This window comes from Mesoplodon bidens (assembly GCF_964165515.1).
Source record: "Mesoplodon bidens genome assembly, chromosome: 6".
NCBI classification, from domain to species: Eukaryota; Metazoa; Chordata; class Mammalia; order Artiodactyla; family Ziphiidae; genus Mesoplodon; species Mesoplodon bidens.
Genome location: NC_138162.1, coordinates 82021227 through 82043473, shown reverse-complemented (window position 1 = coordinate 82043473; position 22247 = coordinate 82021227). Strand labels below are relative to the sequence as shown.

The 22247-nt window shown below is 36.6% G+C and overlaps 1 protein-coding gene across 1 annotated transcript in view; it reads right to left on the bottom strand.

The window, feature by feature from the left end:
* The window catches only part of TMC1 (transmembrane channel like 1), a 396715-nt gene that overhangs the window by 78984 nt on the left and 295484 nt on the right, over positions 1-22247 (bottom strand). Inside the window, exons 8-9 of the mRNA XM_081237467.1 lie at positions 19583-19754; positions 14569-14697 (exon numbers count right to left, since the gene is read on the bottom strand). Of these exons, the coding sequence (XP_081093593.1) occupies positions 14569-14697; positions 19583-19754 (301 nt within the window). The remainder of the gene's footprint in view (positions 1-14568; positions 14698-19582; positions 19755-22247) is intronic.

Genomic DNA, 22247 nt, shown 5'->3' with positions numbered 1-22247 from the left:
CTCTTGGGATGTAAGAAAGCACTCTTGCACCTTTCCGGCCTAGAAGAGGGGATATTGGGGTGGAAGAGCTCAGTGAAAGCACACACCTTAACACTATTTTGGGGGCTGGCCTTTACAATGAGCTGGCATGATTTCAGGATGGAAGAAAACTAGTATCACCCAATCCCATCCTCCCTGATAACAGATTTCTTAACCAGAAGACAACATCTTTCACTGTGCTGTTAGAAACAAGATACAAAAAGAAACTAGCTAATATGGAGACAAACACTGACTGATACTTATCACACTAAAGTACCCATAACAGATGTCAGAATGCAAAAAAACAAAGAGCAGAGTCTTTGAAAACTAAAAAGCAAAAAATTTTCTTTATATTTTTCCTGTAGTGAATACATTTTCCTATCCATTTGTATTGATCTGGATAATTTAAAGGGATTTATCTACATAGCTAAAATGAAATAGGCTCTTGTGGATAAACTTTGAATATCTGGTGGCCTCAAACCATCCAAATATCTGACTGAAAAATGTGTGTTGTCCCCTTGAATTGCATTCAACAAAAGCTGCCTGCCAAGACTGTAATCCAGTCTCCAGGTCTCAGAGCTCAAAGCCCTGGTACAATATGCACAGCTCTCTGAGCTGTAACCCCAGACCCAGGGATAAATAATTGAGCAAGGTCTATTTAATGACAATAATACCTGGCCTCATAATTTATTTATCAACCCCTTGTGTTGGTAATTAGAATAATAAGGTTTCATGGGCTTTCAAGAATGCTTTCCCAGTTAGCTGAAGGAGCATGCTTTGGCCTAACTTACAAAAAAGATAATTTACCCATAACACATGATACAACCCTGATGACACAAGGGATTTAGGACATGCTATGCTGCCTTTGACACATTCTCATCCCAGGAAACATGTTCTCGTTTGGGTTAGGTTAAGTTGACTTTTCTTTCCTCTTGTTCTCAGTTTGATAGTATCATTGAGCAACCAACTTATTGCTCAAGTAAACAAAAGACTTTTCAAAACTGGTCTTCAAGGCAACTGTAATCAAAACTTGTGCTCATGAACATTACTTCCCAGTAAAGGGATCAGAAGAATGAAAGGTTTTTTCCTAACAAACAATGCCATTTAAAAAAAAAAGTTGACCAATTTAAATTGACTAAAAGTCAGAACTCTGACTTTTCCTAAAATATTACTGAGTAATTGAAAGAAAGTTGAAGAGGTAAGAAGACAGTCTAATATACAGAGATTGAAAATAAGGATTATAGGCCTTTCTAGATAATATAACTCCATAATTAGACTGGCAGAATTATTTTAAGTCATCCTAATACTGGAACTGAGGATTCAAAGCATGTGCTTTTATAACGGGGATGCTGGTGGCAGCAGTTATAATGGTTAAGATGCTCAGTTGTTTCATCTATAAAACAGAGACAGTAATAGCTATTCCATAGGGTTGTTGTACGTATTATAGGAAATAATATATGTGATGTGTTTAGTAACAATGTATGTAATGCATCCATGGCAAACAGAAGAGCACTATAAAGAGTAACTATTATTAATAGCAATAGTACTAACAGGGCTGACTTTAATTTTTATGCTGACTCTCCAAATTAAAAAGTTGAGCAAGGACTAGATACTTCCAGGCAAAACCCTGCAGAAAGCCAGTCCATTTCCCCTTAGATTGTGACCCTAGTGAGACGTGAGAATAGTGGGAATCGGTCTTGTTACCAAAAGAGCAGGAGAGAATTCAGCCTTACATTTGAGACCTGATGAGAGTGCCCAGGTGTCCGGCTGCAGAAGCCCCAGCTATGATGCTGCCGGGGAGGAGGTATTGGTGGGTGCCAGCCCGAGTCCTGCTCCAGCCATGCTGTGCTGCTGCAGAGAGCTCAGGATGCTTGGACAGCTGGGGAGTCTATGGTAAGAGACAAAAAGAGAGCTCTCTCCCTTGACTAGGACCACATTCTATTCAGTTCTGCGATCTGTATCTTACAACTGAGACACAGATTTGAGTCCTGGCTCTGTCACATACTAGCTGTGTGCTCTTGGGGAGATGTTGTTGATCCCAAGCTTTCTCGCCTATAAAATGTGACCAGCAACAGTAACAGCAATGACAGCTAGCATACTGAATGTTTGCCATAAAAGCCAGGCACTATTTATGTCCATCATCTCCTTTAATCCCCACCAAATCTTGCAAGGTGGGAACTATTATTATACCCATTTCAGAGATGAGGAAACTGAGGATTAGCTCAGTAAAAGAAGTGTCCAAATTTACCCAAAGAGTAAGTGGCATAGCTCAGCTAGGAATTGAGCTAGTATGTCCAGTTTTCCCAGAATAACATCATTATTTACCTCATGGGACTGGTATAAGGACATGTAAAAGTTGAAACAACATAAACAAAGCAGTTCTTGGTATACCAGGGGTAAATGGTACTTTTGATTATTATTCAAAGACATTTATTATTTTTCTGGGCAATGTATATGATACATTGAGTAAAACTTCAGAATAAAGAACGATTTGTACACTATCTTTACAACTATGTAAAAATTGTGTGTGTCAATGGCCAAAGACTGGGCAATTATGCAAATAATTAGTTCCTCTATTTTCTAAACTTATAATACTGTCATGCAGTTTTGTTTACAGTAATAAAATATAGATTTTTATTTGTTTCAAGGCACTGTGCCGTATGAAAAAAAAGAAAAGAATGTAGCTCTATGCTTTAGTGTAAGGCATTTCTAATTCCATTAGAAAGCTAAGACATAGATAAATATTTAGGGCATCATCTAATTACTACCAAATGAATAAACAGTAAAATTAAGTGCTGAAAGATTCAGATGAGAGAGTGGGGTGGTTAGAAAGAACCTTGAACAAAAGGAGGATTCAGCTACATGGTCAACGCTGCAGGAAGGACATTACAGTGCAGGGAAATGGTGTGAGCAATGGTGAAGAGATGGAAATGCACCTGGGGTCTTCTGGTGGGTGATGAAGAAAACAGTCTAAGTGCTTTAGAGGAGGAGTTGGCATGCCCTGATGCCCAGTTAAGCAGTACAGAATTCATTCTGATCTCTATAAGGATCCATGAGCATTTTGTTAGCAGGAAACTGATAAGCGCAGTACAGAGTACTATACGAAAAATGTTGCAACAATGATGTGCAAGATGAATTAGAGGAAAACAAAATGAGAGGGTGGATGTAACTTGATTTCTAATGCCTTTATACAAGCTGTTTCCTCTTTCTGGAATGCCCTTCCCGTCTTCTCCACCTGTTCTCTTCCTTTCCATTTTCAGTTCAACAGCCAGGCCAACACTACAGCTCCTCCATAGGTCTTTCCTGATTTTCCTTTCTAACACTCGCCTCCAGCCCCAGGTCAGGGTGATTTAACCCCTGACCTTCATGTAGTAATTACCTCATGTATTGTAGTTAACCCACGGTCCATTTTCACCACTGCATTGGGATTTCCTGAAAGCAAGGTCCATGTCTTTTGTTCTAATTTCCCAATATTTAATATAGCACCTGGCACAGAAGTGAGTTTCAACAAATGCTATTGTAATGAATGAACACTTAAAAGAAGACTAGATGATAGTCTGGCTGTGGTTCCTAAACTACCTACACCTCAGAATCACCTGTGGGATCTTTTAAAAATTTCAAAGGCCAGGTGTCCCCATTCCCAGACCACTTAAGTCACAATCTCTAGGGGTGGGGCATAGGCATCAGTACTTTTTAACATCCCTAAATGGTTCCAGCGTGCAACTAGTTGAGGACCAAATTCAGAACTAAACCAAATATTATTTGTTGACAGTAGTAAATTTAAGAGATTTTTACGTGGCCAAGCAAGTTGTTGGAGGTTTGGGCTAAAAAGCTACTATATCAAATATGATTAAATATGATTATTTTGGTGTCCCCTTGCATTGGTAATACTCTACATATTTTGAGGCTTGATAAATTTATTTTGGTGAATAACATTATTTTTCAAGTCCCTAGCTCACTCTTTATCTTATATCCCTAAAGAGTAACTGACTAAAAATGTCTGAAACAATCTGAAAACAAGGAACAAAGAACAAGCAAAAATGTTGTCTGTATATTCACATAACCTCTTACCCTATATATGTGGCTTATTTTGGTGTGCTTCCTTTTAATAGCACCACTTCACAGATTTCACAGTTTAAAATATATATATATATATATATATATATATATATATATATATATATATATATATATATATATATGGAGAGAGAGAGACAGAGAGAGAGCACCAAGACTTCTAAACATTTCATCAGCAATAAACATAACAATGATCTATCTGTACACAAAGAGTTCTTAAGACAATTTTTTGATCAGCTCTGATGATATTTATGGAGATGTGTCAAAGCCAGCTGCTGGTGTTGGTAAATAACCAAAGCAAAGCTTGGGTAGGTCAAATCTGTATTAAGTTCAAAGTTACTACCCATAGAAATTCTCCAGACCTAGGATAACTTCTTTGTTCCCTAGACTATGAAACAATGCTAATTTTCATGGCTGGCTTAAATGTCAAATAAAAACTCAAACATATTTTAGTTGTACCCTAGAGGTCAGTCGAGCATCTCAGAGTAATTTTAGATGAATCAAGGGAGAAACAACATAGCTGGGTTTTAGTAGTTTAATAAAGAAAGAAAGCACACTAGATCCTCTTTCTACTTGCTTATTAAATCTTTTCCGAATTCTGCTCTAGCTGGTTAATTTAAAAATCAATTTATGGTTAATAATTTTCCTTTGTATTATAATAGCAGGGAGAGGAGAAAGAAGACCATATAGATTTCCCCAGGAGCTAAAAGTTTCTGCTGAGTTTTAGATATTGGTCAGAGCATAAACTGGTTTTCTGCCATACAAGGACACCAAAAAATTCTAAGATTTGTAACGTTATCAGCAGAGACAATGTGCAACTAAGTTGCTATAAAGAATTCTTTCTCCATGTAAACAATCTGTAATAGTAACTTCATTAATATCTCTCCAGATCTTCTTATTAAGCTCTGTATCAAGGATTTTTATTTTATTTTGATTTTTGTCTTTTGTTTTAATGAATCAATGAGCATGCAATTAACAACACTAATTCCTAAAACAATAACCCTGAAAGTAGGGGTGGCATTACATGGGCTGCAGAGTTCTAGGCCATATCCCTAAGACATCGAGGTATATCCCAGTCTATTGTTATTGCTTTGGCTTTTGAGCAGAAATGAGATTTAGGGACAATGTGTCCTTCAAGCCACAAATGAATCGTAAGATCAAGAGCTGAAGAGTAACAAGAAAAGTTAAATCTAAAATCTTACCTCAACTATTCTCAATATCAAAAATTTGCAAAACGTCAGGGTATCCTCCCCCTCTTTCACTGTGGGAAAATTATACTCAGAAGAAGGTAGAAATAGCACTGAAAATACAGATTGCTATAAATAGATGTAAGAAGGACCTATCAAATCCTGATCAATAAGTAAATTTATTTTATTTCTATAATCTTTTCATTCTCCTTTTTACTTAGCCATTTTTTCTAAGTATTTATTGAGTGTGTTTTAGGTTTTTAGCAGTGAGTTAAGTGTTTTGAAAAAACTAAAAGAAACATGTAGATTCCCTTCTGAAGCTTAAACTCCATTAAGAAAAAAGAGATATAGGCCCATAAAATTGTTACACAACAGTGCTAGGGAGCCTTGAAGTAAAAAGGGAGAGGGCCCTGGAGGCTTGAGAGCTTGTTGAAGACATTGTAGATGCGATAAGAATTAAACTGGACATTAAAAGGCTGATAAAATTGAGTAGGCAGAGAAAGGCATTCCAGGCATCGGTTTGCAGAAATTTCCTTAAGAAAGGAGATATTTCCACCATGAACCTCAAGTACAATCTCATATTCTTAGATATACTAACATTCAGGGATTGGTAGACATACTGTGCTAATTTTGCTTGGTTCATGTGCATTCTAATCAAACATGTTTAATGAATTCTGAATACTGTGAAACAGAAGGATTCATGGGGCACTGCCTGAGAGTGAGAGGAGCCATTCTGCTTTGAAAGGTTTGGTAAAATATTTCTGCACGACACCTGTGTGTTCATATTTAGCCCCTGGTCAACATTTCTAAGTATTGTGAAATATTTTTTTCAAAATTTTGTGTGGTGATATTTAGGAATACTAGAAAGCCTTAGTTTTCTGTTAGAACAGTGTGTTCTGCCTTTTGATCCAAGGGTAGGCAAGAAATTTTAAATGATGGCAGTTCAGTGAGCTCTGCGAATAATCAAGACTACCTGGTAAATTTAATCTCTTGCCACAAGATAAACTTAGATCTGGAGTCTCTCCTGAGCATTTGGCAACACAACTTAGGTGAGGTCACCCACAGAGCATATTATACTCCTATGTGAATTAGTCTTTCTGCTGAGTTGACTTGGAGTCTTCCTACTTCACAGTTTCCTTCCATAGCCTCCCTTTTAAGCTTTCCCGATCACTGTGACCAACCACTGGTCAAGAAACACTATAATAGTGAGTGCATAAAATATAAAACTTAATTCAGCCAAAGAATCATGTGTCTTTTATAGATATTTGAGGATAAATATGTATGTATATGTATAAAATAGTATATACATATATATGTGTGTATATATATTACAAAAGCATAATTAATATGACTCTTTGAAAGAAGTGATTTATATTTAACTTAAAAGTTTCTAATTTTCAGGATAGAGGGAATCTTAGACACATTATATTGAATATGGAAAACTATTCCCCTTTCTTCAGCTCATCTAATTTTTTGATATTCTAATATAATGTTCTCCAAACTTTACTTTCAATATATGCATTTTAATAAGGTGTAAGCATTTTTATTCTATAGCAACAAGCTTAAGTCCCCCGAAGTAGTGTTCTATTTGCCATTTCTTGGTTATATACATAAAAAGTCTTCAAAAATACCTTGCTTATTCTCTTATTATAAACATGATAAAGTTAAGGGTTATCTTCATAATTAGTACCTTATCTGAGATCTGTATGATACTTTCCCAAAATAACAAGGACAAACTTCTCAAATTAAGCTTATTTTGTGCTTATCATGTGCACATTTGCTTTCTTTTTACTGTTAATGTAGTATGTCAAATATATTTAAAAGCATTCCTAAATAATTTGAGGTCATAATTAATGAATTTCTCCTTTTAATCAGTTTTCAAAGATCATATATTTATGGATAGTCTAATAACAAGTTGTGAAAAATAGCTATCACTGACAGCTAAAATTCTAAAGAGTGCAAGTTAGGTAAGCTGCTGTTTATCAAAAAATTTTGGAGGCTAGGATATTTTGGCAAGCTGGGGAAACTAATTCAGTGTGGCTTCCCATATGTGATACATTGACTGATAATACTTGAGAAAGTAGTGTATAATGAAATGCAATTAAGAAGATGATATATAAGAAGATGTAGAAAATGATTACTATGTGACAGGCGTCATTCTAAGTGCTGTAGGTCTATTAAATGATTTAATCCTCTCAGGAACTTTACGAAGTACTACTACTTTTATCCCCATTTATAGAGGATAAACTCAAGGATGCAGAGGTTAAGAAACTTGTCTAAGATCACAGCATAATGCTTGATACCTAGGGGACTCTTATTAAATAGTAGAAAAATTGGATGTCAATGTTACATTTTGATCAACAAAATTCAGCTGTACTAATTGCCTACAGACTCTCCATTCTTTGGATGAGAAAATCAATGTACCCATGATACCTGTAATGTACAAGAACTAAAGGTCTCTGCTTTGGTTGAGTTTTTGGTGAATACACACTTCAAATGATTGAAGTGTGTATTAGTGGATGAGTACATACGCTTAAAAGCCCTCTTGTGTGGAATCCCTCATTCCTTCACAATGGCAGATGAAGTAAAGGCCTTTGTGAACTAAAGTTGAAATCACAATTCTTGCCTATGAATTATATTAGTTTCCCCAACCAAAAAAGAAAAGAAAAGAAAACCAAAAAGCAGTGTCAAAGGACGAAGAAAGATTGAGTAAGGAAGAATGTTACCTTAAGGACTAGCTGACACTTTCAAGCACCTGTTTAAAAGTAAATGAACTTTTAAGCGTAACTTTCTTGGCTTTACTGGGTGTTTCATTAATAAATCACCAGGCCTAGTCTGCCAATGGACAATTCCTGGGAACTGGGGTCAGGGTGCTACAAAGCTCAGAAATTAAAGCAGGCAGTATAATAGCTAAATAAACATTTTCTTCATCAAAATAAATCATTTTAAAATGGCTTCTACCCAAAAGCCATTTCCATGCAAAAGTATATTGGAGTATGTACTTCCATACCCTAATCTGTAAACTCACGGAATGATAGAACTGCTCCATCCCTAAAATAAGTTTCCTTAAATATCCAATTAAGTGGGTTTCCTAAAGCTATTTCTTATGTTAATAGGCACAGAAGCATTTTTTTCTTCAAATGAATGCTTTATATGGAAGTACATTGTATAGAAAAGAGAAACCGCAGGTCTCCTCTGCTTGAAGCTGACATGTGGCCAAGCAGTCTTCCCTCTGACCTCTGCCTCCTTTGCCCTTTATAAAGGGATTTCACCAAACTTAAACTCTGAGGACAGCACTTTGAAAATTACGGGCCTACAATCCAGTCCTTTTATTTTATAAATAAATAAACTGAGGCTCAGAGAGGTAAAGTTAGAAGTTAGAGCTTAGACTAGAGTCCAATCTCTTAATTTTCAATCCAAAACCTACTCCACAATAACAAAATAAAGTGGTTGCTTATTTAGGTTAAGTGATGAGGGCTTTTAATCCACCACATAGAATGTTCTGATATAGTCAAAGGTTTTAGTTTTCAGGATGACTAATAAGTAAATCTGTCATTTTCCATCCAGGTGTTTTATTTCACCTATGGTGGCTGGTACATTAGTGCAGCCACTTTTATAGGTAGGAAAGATCTAGTCATCCGACTTCTGAGTTAAATCCATTGAAAACTTAAACACAGATTAAGCTAAAAATCCTTGCTGTTGGATATTTTTCAGTTAGATAACTAATAAAAAATAGGAACTGACCTTCAAATAATTGGAAAATCCACTACTCTTTCCCTTTTCCTAGCCCTGACCCACAAATATTCTCACCCATTCAATAAACAGTCCACAGAATAGAATGTTCTGCTTAATGAAGTTTTCTGATTCTCAGAAATGAAGAAAGGGACTATCAATCCTGACCGTACATTAATGACTTCTAGAGTAAAACTAAAAATACACATTCCTGATCTGGGCCAGACACCCCTGTCCCTCCACCCAGAGATTTTTATTCAGTAGGTTTAAAGATACATGAATGTTTGAACCTGTATCAATACACAGGAAAATATACATTGAAAAACACCATTCCACAGTGAAGGTGGAAAGGAGGTGGCTTCTCTTCAGCCCTAAGGAGCCAATTCTGCTGCCTCAAAAATGCTGAGCTCCAGTTCCTAAACCATGTTTGAGAGTCCATGTGGATTTACAACCCATTCTTAGAGGTTCGTGCCTATGTATTAACTGCTTATATTAACCAATGTTTGACCCGCAGCCCTGAGAATGCTCATGTTCCTAGTGGTAGATAATCTTTCAAAATATGAGAACTACCCCTGAGTCTCCCACAGCATCCTCAGAACCATAAGCTACTATTCCTGAGGCTTTACTCTAAAACATATCTTAAAACCTTGACCCTCTGTAAATTCTGTTTTAGAAATTTCACAAGTTTTTCCAGAGTCCAGAGCCAGATGGGAAGCCTCAGAACCTAGATACAGATCCAAACCTGTGATGAAAATATCTGCTCCAGTTATATTGAGCCTAGTGCCTTGGATTCCATAGACTTAGCCAGAAGTGATGATTGGAGGCTACTTCTGGGCATAACATAATCCTTAGACACACTCTCTCAGAGTTTGATGTCTCTGAAAGGAATAAAAGGGTGGGAGGAAAGCTGCCTGACTCCCATGTTCTAGTAACACTGGGGTAGAGAACCTTTACTGCATGTTCTAAGAAGTACTGACCACTTTCTAATATGTGATAGGAATCTGTGGGGGAGAAGCTCAATACAGCCTTCAGAAACCTACGAAGGGAGACAGGTCGGGCACGGTAGTACCAACGCCTTTATCACAGAGGCTGAAACCAAGAGAATCAGGCTGACCATGGCCAATGGTACCAGCTGTGCAGAATACTGCAAAGCCACAAAGCAGGAGCCATTTCTGGCTATGGAGAATCATCCCAAGACAGTAAGCATTGCTGACAGGTGAGAAGCCATAGTTGTTTCTTCTCTGGGCCTTAATCTGTGCTTCCATTCTGCGAGCTGGCTTTCACTCCAACTTTCTGAATCACTGTCTTGATAGCATGCCTAACTTGCTCCCCAGCTACAGGGGTAAGAGGCAGCAAACTTGAATGCTTATAAGGTCCAGCCAAGCAGCGTGAATAAGAGATGTGGATTGTTTGGGAGCTGTGCACATTGAAGACGGAGTGCCCTGTTAGTAGGGGACAGCAATTGCTTAGCCCCAGCTATTACTTTCATGTAGGAATGGGGACCAGATTTTCTTCTTGTCCAGGAGAAGCTGAACATCTGGATTTTTAAAATCTGAAATCTCTCACTTTTAAAAATTTAACACCAAAGAAAAAACATTTTAATAAAAATATACACCCCCAGATGATTAAAATGGTAAATTTTATGTTACGTATATTTAATCACAATTTTTTAAAAAAACAAGAAAAGAAAAACAAACAAAAAGCATGTGGGCCGGGCTTCCCTGGTGGCGCAGTGGTTGAGAGTCCGCCTGCTTATGCAGGGGACACGGGTTCGTGCCCCGGTCCGGGAAGATCCCACATGCTGTGGAGCGGCTGGGCCTGTGAGCCATGGCCGCTGAGCCTGCGCGTCCGGAGCCTGTGCTCCACAATGGGAGAGGCCACAACAGTGAGAGGCCCGCGTACGGAAAAAAAAAAAAAAAAAAAAAAAAAGCATGTGGGCCAAATAAAAACCACCTATAGTCTAGATTCAGTTGCAGACTCCCCATTTTCAACCTCTGCCCTAGTAATAGGGCATGGTATTGCCCTTTCCTCCATCCCAATCCTTATCTCTCCCCGCCTCTAAAAATGGCTTTATCCCTGGACTCCAGCCTAAGGCCCCAGGACCTGGAATCTGCCACAAGATTACCCTGTGGGTACGTTTTGGAAGATCTGGAAGCAGCTGACCGTGGATTCCGCCAAACTGTCAAGATAACCTCTTTTCTTTGTTGGAGCATCAAAATCAGTTGTCCATCCAGACTGCTATACCAATGTGCCACCATCCCCCAAGGCTCCTGGGGTTGCCTATGGCTAAGTCTGCTCCCACCTAGTCCTGCCAGGTCCTGTACCCTTCCCATCTCTCCTGTCACACTGCAGGGAATCAGACAACACCGAGTCTGTCCTGAGATGAAATAATAATTACAACTTGTGTTTCCCAGCTTTGTGCTATGTTCTGGTACCCTGCTAAGTGTTTCATATGAAATAACTCACTTTATGATTCCAATAGCCCTGTAAATTAGTAAAATTTCATAAGAAACCCAAGGTCAGAGGGCTACACAATTCATTCAAATTTGCACAGGTATTAAATGGAAGATCTGATATTCAAACTCAAGACTGAAACCCATCCCTTCTTCACTGCTCTATATGGAAGATGCAGGCAAAGAAGAGTGAGGGATATTTCTACACCTCCACGCAGGTGGAAAGGGAGGATATATTTCTTGGCATATTTATGCAGTTTCACACCACACTTTGACAGTTCACAATATTATCACTTTCCAATTTTACAACTTTCTATATACAGTTACCTGTGATTCCCAGGTTTGGGAATTTCATGGTCAGCAATATTTCAAAACATATTGGGTAGGCCAAAAAGTTCATTCGGTTTTTTCGTAAGATGGCTCTAGCAGCACTTAGTTGTCTTTAACTTCATTTGAAACAATTTTGTTAGATTGTATGTAACAGCTGTCATATCAGCATGCATTAAAAAAAAACTTATCAAAACTGGTGAATTTTTGTGTAGCCATTTTAATACTGAAGATGGAAGAAAAAAAGCAACATTTTTGGCATATCAGGCTTTATTATTTCAAGAAAGGTAAAAATGCAACCGGAACACACAAAAAGATTTGTGCAGTGTATGGAGAAGGTGCTGTGACTGATCGAATGTGTCAAAAGTGGTTTGCAAAGTTTCGTGCTGGAGATTTCTCGCTGGACAATGCTCCATGGTCAGATAAACCAGTTGAAGTTGATAGCGATCAAATAGAAACAATAATTGAGAACAATCAACTTTATACCATGCAGGAGATAGCTGACGTACTCAAAATATCCAAATCAAGCGCTGAAAATCATTTGCATCAGCTTGGTTATGTTAATCACTTTGACATTTGGGTTACAAGTAAGTTAAGCGAAAAAAACCTTCTTGACCATATTTCCACATGCGATTCTCTACTGAAACATAATGAAAACGTTCCATTTTTAAAACAAATTGTGACAGGAGATGAAGAGTGGATACTGTACAACGATGTGGAATGGAAGAGATTGTGCGGCAAGCGAAATGAACCACCACCAACCACACCAAAGGCCAGTCTTTATCCAAAGAAGGTGATGTTGTGTATATGGTGGGATTGGAAGGGAGTCCTCTATTATGAGCTCCTTCTGGAAAACCAAACAATTAATTCCAACAAGTACTGATCCCAATTTGACCAACTAAAAGTGGCACTCCACGAAAACTATCCAGAATTAGTCAACAGAAAACGCATCATCTTCCATAAGGATAATGCAAGGCCGCATGTTTCTTTGATGACCAGGCAAAAACTGTTACAGCTTGGCTGGGAAGTTCTGATTCATCTGCCACATTCACCAGACATTGCACCTTCGGATTTCCATTTATTTTGGTCTTTACAAAATTCTCTTAATGGAAAAAAGTTCAGTTCCCTGGAAGACTGTAAAAGGTACCTGGAACAGTTCTTTGCTCAAAAAGATAAGTTTTGGGAAGATGGAATTATGAAGTTGTCTGAAAAATGGCTGAAGGTAGTAGAACAAAAGGGTGAATACGTTGTTCAATAAAGTTCTTGGTGAAAATGAAAAATGTGTCTTTTATTTTTACTTAAAATACCGAGGACAATTTTTGGCCCACCCAATATTTTGGGAAACAATATAAGGTTACCAAACTTCTATTTTGCCAAGTAAGGATATTTCCTAAACCTATCATTTAGCATCATTATCACTTCATTAAATGAAAACTACTTTGACACACACACACACGTGCATATGCACACACATTAATAGTTTCATGGAACCAGAAATGTTACTTGTCTTTGCCTTCATTTATGGCTGGTGTACAAGCACATACATAAGTAGTTCCCAGCCTACAGTTGTGTGGTGTTCCAAAAGCTTTCTGGGAAGACCACTGTTTGGAACTTGGAAAACCTTATTCCACAAAACAAAACAATAACATTAGAAATGATGCCTAGGTTCCCACCTCATAGGGTAAACCTGGAATATCTTGTTTTATTTTGGATATAATAAAATAACCTCAGGTAACTGAGGCCCCAGAAGTTTAAGCCATTTCCTTAAATAACACACAAGCTCTTGCAGAGGCAGGATTAGTAGTGAATTATCCTGATAGCTGCTTCAGTTCTTTTTTCATCACCAGAGACAAAAACACTTTAACATTATTAAAGATACACTATAATGTTTAACGTTATTAGTTAGATAGGCTTGTGGAGGGATAGCTTTGGAAATTTACCACTGTTTATAAAAATTGTTCTGTGTAAAAAATGCAATCTGTATCACATCTGTGAGATGCAAACATGGCTGTTATCACAGACATGGTCCCTTTTATTCATGCCCCACTTCCCCGAACCACCATGCAAAGAAATATAGTGTGATCCTCAGAGGCAAATCTGCTTCCAATCCCAGGAAAGGGATAAACATTTGACTTTTCTTATCAGGAGTTTATAAATCTATGTGTCTCTGAGTGTGTCAAGACTCAACAAAAGAGTGAAATTGGGTCGCTTACATGTTACCAGGGAATAGCTATTAGCGTAATCCTTAATTGGAATCCCGTTTACCCTTCTGTTGGCTTAGCATCCTCCCTGTGCTTTAATAAGAGCTGTCACATGAATATATCATTTGAGGCTGGAACCCTGCAGAGAAACTAGAGTGTGCAATTCAACAAAATTGTAAAATTCAAATATATTATCTCTTTTAGAGAGATAGTAATGAATGTATTAAACTAAGCAAATTCTCAGTTCAAGGAACAAATGATTAAAAGTGACCTGAGGTTATAAGACTCCAAATAATGAATTTAATCATGATTGTTTTCTTTTATAATCACTAGCCCAGCCTCTCTAGTGATATGATATAGAATATGTATATGTACATATATGATATATGATATGTTAACTATATGATAGGTAACATATGTTATATATGTATACATGACCATGAAAATTATATATAATGAGTATTATATATATGGTGTATCACATATAGTATTATCTATAATGTATAGGTAATAGAGAATTTGGGAGATCAATAGCAGGGAAAATGTTTCTAATTTTGAAAAGTGGCATCATACTTGAGAACTTCAATTTTCTTCTCCATTTTCCAAGGCTTGCATTTGACAGTAGCAATCATTTGTCTATTCTCATCTAACTCTGCCTTCAATCTTTCCAATTCCTCTTCATCAATTTCTTCTTCTTCTTCCCTTAAAAAAAAAAAAAAAAAAAAAACCTCCTTTAGTAAAGTTAAGTTTTGCTTGACTTCCACACTTAAAGAATGCTATCAGATACTCAGGTGATCAATGTATAGCAACTTGGCTATATATGGTGTGTGCTGAGATCCACAGCCTTAGTGCTTGTATCTGAACACTGATGCAGGATTTCTGGAAATATTATAACTTTAAACAATAGTGTTTACATTCTGAAGTACTGATACCATTTTATGTCCATAGTCTCAAATTCTCAGAACTAAAAAATGTGTGGAAACAGTTACAGATTTATCAATATATTTTCTTCTCTTCTTTGTTCCCCTGTACACCTTCCCCCACCAATTCTACATTTCATTTAAAAACTTTATTTTTCAACAAGGATAGTAAATTAGAGGTGAGCATGTCTTTGAAGTGCCCTTAAAAAATTTGTTAGCCCTGTCTCGAGAGAAAGAGAAAAACTGAAATAGGAAAAAATTTAAAAACCTATTCCTCAAAGGTAACTTAATCTGTTAATTAAACTCAAAACTTCAATTGATAAAATTCAGCTTGAAGTATATTTGATAGAAGTGAATCCTTTGAAGAGGCCTTCAAAGGAATTTAGTTTCTTACTGAGCAAATGAGATGTATCTTTTCTTTTCTGTGTTCCTAGTATTGCAAAAATATCAAAGGGTCCAAAACTCAAAGAAAACAAAATCTAAACATGAACAACATGATTTTTAAATTGAGGAATGTAATGTCCTATTGCAGAGATCCTTTTTTTTTTTTTTTTTTTTTGGTAATAGATTGTTTCAGTTATGAGCTGTTGTTGCTTAACTTCAAATTTACCCTTCTATACTTAATATTGTGATGTTGTGGCTGTGACTCTGTAGGGTACATTTCTGGTTTGTCAGTTGGCTCATTTTTCGGCTTCCCATAGAAGACACTAAGAAGGGACTTGGTCTTTCCTTTGGTTTCCTGTTTACTTCCTGTGGTGATGTTTACTCTTTAGTGATGCTTCTTTACCCCAAGAGCTGCAGGGCCTTCCCATAGCTGCAGGTGAAACTAGTTTGCCGACTTTTCCAACACTAGCAGAACCAGCTTCATCATTCTCCTGGTAGACACCAGCACCACTTGAGCAGCAGGACCACTACAGCACCACTTCTGCAGTAGTTTCAGCTCCGTGGGTCTCTCCTCTATGCTTTTAAGGTTTAATTCCAACCTCTTTCCGTTGTTCCTCCAGCTCCTAGTACGCTATTTGCTTCCTATAGGTGCTGTCACCATGATACTTCGTGTTCTCTTTCACCTTTCCGGTAACCTAGTTAGCAATTATTTATATCTACTAAACAGTCCTCTTATTAAATACTCTCTCTTCACTTAACTGTTGGAGTTTCTTTCTCCTAACTAGACCCTGACTGACAAAAAAAGTGCAATCCGACTCAGTGTTAGTCAGAAACATATTTTGTTGTTCACTAAACTCATGACCACACACAGTAGGGCTATGGCAAAAGATGTTTTTGAAAGTTTCAGCTGAATAATAGGAGGACATACCCATAATTTTACAGCCCACCTTATAAAATGACTTCGTAATCTCCTTTCTTTCCTACCAATCCAGAGTTTTTAATCAGGTCATGATAACTGAAACAAAAATTTAAATTAACCCTCTAAAATACACTTGTCATTGATACTTTGGTTTTTTTTGACCGATGCAGACATTTTTCTTAGAATAGTAATCCTGGTTCGAGAGAACTATGGAAATACCCTCCACTAAGATACAACTCTGATTGCCATTAGGTTGTTTCTATTTTAATTATTTGATGTTTATTATATAAAATCCTATGGTGCTGTACAACCATAATAAAATACTCACAAAGAATGATCTATTTGATGTTTGGATTTACCATGTAACTAAAGCTTATTTCTCTACATTTCTCTACATTCCTAACATTAATTATGTAGTTTCCTGCTATCTTAAACCCAGTACTTTGTATGTTTAACATATTCAAATTCTATGATTCCTTCAAAAATGATATGAAATGTCTTCAATACCCTTATCCCTATGAGAATACTTTTCTCTAAGACTCTAAATCACTTTGTACTTCTCTGGCACATTTATACTGTCTTATTTCATAATAATTTGTGTCCAAGTGGACTCTCCCTTACTATATTATGAATTTCTAGAGAATGCAGGCAATTGCATATTCATATCCATATCTTCCAAAGAAATGAGCAAATTATCTTCCACAAAAGAGGAGCTGGATAAATATTTATTGAATAAATGTTTATGTACAGAGTTTTTCTGTATATTGGATTACCATCAAATATACTAAAATATAACAACGTCTTCCAAGATTAGAATGTTATGGAAAGACATTTATTCCTACACTAAATGATCTTAGACTGGTATATTTTTAAAGTCTTTGTTGTTAATTGTTGATTGCTCCAGGAAGATCATGCTGTGCTACAAGGTATAGTTGTTGCCAGCTAAGTTACCTTCAAATATGCAGGTAATTAAAATATTACATTTTTGCATAATTAAAATATAATAATGCATAATTAAAACACTGTATTACAGGGCAACTGCTTTTCTAGGAACCACTCAAAGAAAGTGCTAATCATATTAAAAGGGCATAGCACTGACATGCTTTATCTTCTAAAATTTAGGGCTAATCTGTGTAAGAATGGCTTTCTATCTTAGGTTTGATTTATTTAAACAGTTGTTAGGAAAAAGGAGGTATAACGTGCTAAATTTCTCAGTGCTATGAACATATTACTTATTCACTTAAAACTGGGTCAAGAAAAGCCTGTAATATTATTAGAAATACTCCAAAATGCCAAATGAGGTAGTGTTTTTTAGCCATCTCCAAAGACAGTTAACATTACAACCTTGGATTTAGGTGGTTTCAAATGTTTTGTCAGTGCAAGGGAAATTTCCTAAGGTGTTTCAACTGAACATTTAAATAAAAGAAGATCAGGAATTAATTAACCTAAATAAATGTGCCCTGATTTGCCTTCTAATCTTTCTCAAAATATATTTGCTAATACATTTTCTTTAAAAAAAAAAAAAGTGCTTATCTTCAAAATGATCACTAGAAAGTGGATCCTGAAATAGAGATCAGAACTGTCAATCATTACAAATAATTTATGACACTATTTAGAATAGTTGTACAAATTGTGGCAGTAATAATATAATTTGCAAAACCTATGGAGACCAAATTCATTTTAGTCAAGTTTGGCTCTGTGCAGAAGTGGGGAGGGAGGGAGCCAGGGGTGATTCTGGCTTCTCAGAATCAGGATGAGAGTAGGATCAGCTAAGGACAGACACTTTCACAGGGACAAGATTGCCCCAAGTAACAGGGGCCAAGACCCAGTTGATTCATATGGTCCTATTTCCAGAGGTTGAGCACTGACATGAGGGCCTTGAACAGACCAGGAGACAAGAGGAATTCCCACCCAAGTCATCTTTTAAAACGGATATCTCTGAGGCACAAGTGGAGAGGAAAAGCAAATTGTGGAACACAACCTATATCATGCATATGTCTATTGGTGATGTTTTCTCAATGAAATACCACTGTCAGAAAGCATAAGCTTTGCTAGTAGGAAATATTACTACATAATAATAGCAATAACAATCACAAGAAGACATGGAACTTAAAAGGGTGTTTTGTTTTTGAAAAGAACAAAACATAAAAAGCCTTGAAAAGACGATAGACATAAAAAATGCCAGAGTCAAAACGTAAAGCAGGTGATGTCTTAGTATTCGAAGAGAAGAAAGAGGAGGAACTTGGGGAGGAGAAGGAGAAAAAGGAAGAAGAGAAAGAAGAGGAAGAGAGATTTAAAAACTTAAATCAACAAAAATATAATGAAGAAATAGGTAGGGTTACTCTTATTTTAAAAGGAACCATCGTCTATTAATGCTAAGCTTCTCTACCTGACAAAATGTTCACATAGTTGTATTTAATTATAATTACTTATGAAGAGGAAAATAATAGCTTTTTATTGAATACTGCAATGTGTCATCTTGGGAGGCTATCTTGGAAAATTCCTCACCATTTAAAGTCCTAGGACTGTTTCAGAGGAGATCCCATCACCTCATGGTGATTCCCATGCCCCACCTGGGGTGGCAGAGGAGCTATTCTCTTAAATCCTTTCCAAGGGGTCTAGGTTTTCTATTAGTAAATGTGTTTTACATGCACACTTTTCCTATCTGCCTGCCATCTGCAATTTTCCAGAAATCAAAGACTAGAAAATTATTTTCTTGGATTTTTCCTAAACGGCATTTAATATATTATTCTACACAAAGATAGCACTTAGGAAAACGTTGGCCTGGTAGAACTGAAAGACACAGGGCTATATTAAAAAGGAAATGACAATCCCAATCCTCTGTAAAGGGACAGATAGTTAATATTTTAGACTTTGAGAGCTATATACAGCTCTGTCCCATATTGCTCTTTGTTTTTTTTTAAACTACAGTTTTATTAAAACTGTAAGAACCATTCTTAGCCCTTGGGTTGGAATTAACCATGGTTGGCCAACCCCTGCTCTGTAAGATAAGTGATTTGGGTTCATTGTTTAGGAGTTTTTCACTTAACTTCAGTAACGATGCACTTAACTAATGGGATAACTTTAAAATATTTAAATTAACTAAATATGTTAATGACCTATGACAGTTTAGATCTCTCATAAGGGAAATTCTCATAAGTCCATTCTTAATATATATTCATTTTAAAATTCTATTTTAATATCAAAATACATTTAACTAAGTGGAGTAAAATGGCAGATGAAGCCCGTTTTTCTGAAAGTAGTTTTAATTACCAATTTTAAGGCCAGGGAGTGCCTAAAGGGAGTGGTCTTCTTTCAGTATCAGGTGCTTCTGAATGAGAAGCAATTTCAGATAAGAACTTACTGTCCTCTCCTCAACCTCCTCCTTCTCTCTTTTTCTCTGGCCTTCCTCGTTTCTTCATCCTCTGGTTCAGGTTCTGGGTCATCTTCATTGATAACATCTCTGGTCCGTTTCCTCTTTGGTCTCATGCTCTCTCTTCGAGGTAGTTTGTCTTCCTCCTCCTCTTCCTCTTCACCTAAACACAGCAGTTAATGCTTCAGTGAGCAGTATCAGAAAAGTGCTCTCCCGCTACCAAATGTATTCTTACTTTTTAATTATCATTGTCACACATTTGAGACCATAATCCAGCAATTTGCCATATCAAGATAAGATGCACCATGCCATATATATTTCATAGCCTTCCATTTAATTACATTTATCTAGGAACTCCCCTGGTGGCGCAGTGGTTGAGAGTCTGCCTGTCAATGCAGGGGACACAGGTTCTAGCCCTGGTCCGGGAAGATCCCACATACCACAAAGCAACTAAGCCCTTGCACCACAACTGCTGAGTCTGTGCTCTAGAGCCCACGAGCCGTAACTACTGAGCCCGCATGCCATAACTACTGAAGTCTGCGTGCCTAGAGCCCATGCTCTGCAACAAAGAGAAGCCACCGCAATAAGAAGTGTGTGCACCTCAACGAAGAGTAGCCCCCGCTCGCCACAACTAGAGACCCAACACAGCCAATAAATAAATAAATAAATTTAAAATAAATAAATACATTTATCTAAATTCTCATTTCTTGTGGTTTATCTACTCATATGTCAGTGTCGATCCCCAAATTCTAATAAGGCTTAGAATTCCAGCCTTCATTTACTTGGGTAACTAGATGAGTTGGAGTTTAATATCACACCATGATCTCTCAGACCAAGTTTGTAGGTTACCAATTCAACACATAAGGGTTGAATGTTTTAACCACTACGTGCTAATACTACTTCTATCTCAGAACAAAGAATAAGAATGACAAGGAAATGCTACAAACCAGAATAATTTTGAAGAAATTAATGTATGCCTTGACATTCCTCCTAATTCAAATTTTTTTTAATTGAAGTATAGTTGATTTACAATACTGTGTTAGTTTCAGGTATACAGCAATTGATTCAATTATACATACAAATATATATATAGTTTTCAGATTATTTCCCTTTATAGGTTTTTATAAGATACTGAATACAGTTCCCTGTGTTACACAGTAAATCCTTGTTGCTTACCTATTTTATGTAAAATTATTCTCATTCTTGACTTCAAATATTTCTTCTTTTGCCTAGTTCTTCCTCTTTCTTAAATGAAATTGATAGTAAATACCTTTGCTTGATCATTTTATCTTTTTGATTAGAATAGATATAAATAACTTGTAAATTTAATACAAAACTGAGAGAAATGATATTATTTTATTTTATTCATCAACTAACAATTAATGCCTCATATGTCCATAACTTCTTTGGAAGCTTCCAGGTAAAGAGTAGAGGGAGAATTCAGTTCCTTCCTTCACCGTTTATGACATACATCCTACTTCACTTTCACTTTTGTTTTTTAACTTCTGATATTTAGAGTCAACTTCTGATGTTTATTACAAAAAACAAATATTACTCATAATTATCACTATCTTTTTTTTTTTTTTTTTTTTTTTTTGCGGTACACGGGCCTCTAGCTGATGTGGCCTCTCCCGTTGCGGAGCACAGGCTCCAGATGCACAGGATCAGTGGCCACGGCTCACGGGCCCAGCCGCTCCACGGCACGTGGGATCTTCCTGGACCGGGGCACGAACCCGTGTCCCCTGCATCGGCAGGCAGACTCTCAACCACTGTGCCACCAGGGAAGTCCCTATCACTATCTTCTTAAATAGAAGCTACTTAGGGAAAAATTTGTGCTTTAATGGAAAACTGTGAATTGCCTGCACCATACCCTTCTGTGTTACCTGATTCTGATTCTATGGAAGCTATTTTGTAACTTTGTAAGTTATGGATAACTAGATAGCAATGCAAAATAGTTCTTGTCTGTAGACAAGCAAGTGAACTCTGTTCAATGCAGAGACAACCTTCCACCACCGAAAAAGAAAATGAAAGAAAAAATCCCCAAAACAGTCATGCCTTATTTGCACAATCATTTCAATATTCCTGATCTATAAATATATCTGTTCTTTGAATTTTCCTTTAACTGGTAACTGCTATAAATGCCTCACCAGATTCCTCATTTATTCATTAAATGTCTTCATTTTTACACGTGTGTGTCATTATTTTATCTTTTAAAATCTTTTTGTTATTTTTTGTTATCTTTTTAACATTACTTATCAAAAATTTTTTATTGATATTTCAAATCTAAGATCTAAATATTACCATTATTACTAAAGTTTGACTAACAGAAAGTAACAGGAGAGTAACTTTTCTAACCAGGTTTGGAAAACTATATTTTGTCATCAAAACCAAGAATGAGTTTCCATTTGTTAAATACTGTGGCAAATGTTGTATGTTATTTGAACCCCACTCTGGCATTCTGAAAATTTACCCAGCCTTTATTATTCATTTAGTCACTAATTATAGAAAGAAGAGAGCCTCATAGGAACTGAGAAACAATTTCACCCACAAATAGCTCGAAAACTCTAGCAGCCACTTACTACCCTGCATTTTAGTATATTTCATATTAAGGCTAAACTATTAAGCTTGCAGTTTGACCATGGATGAAGAGTGTATT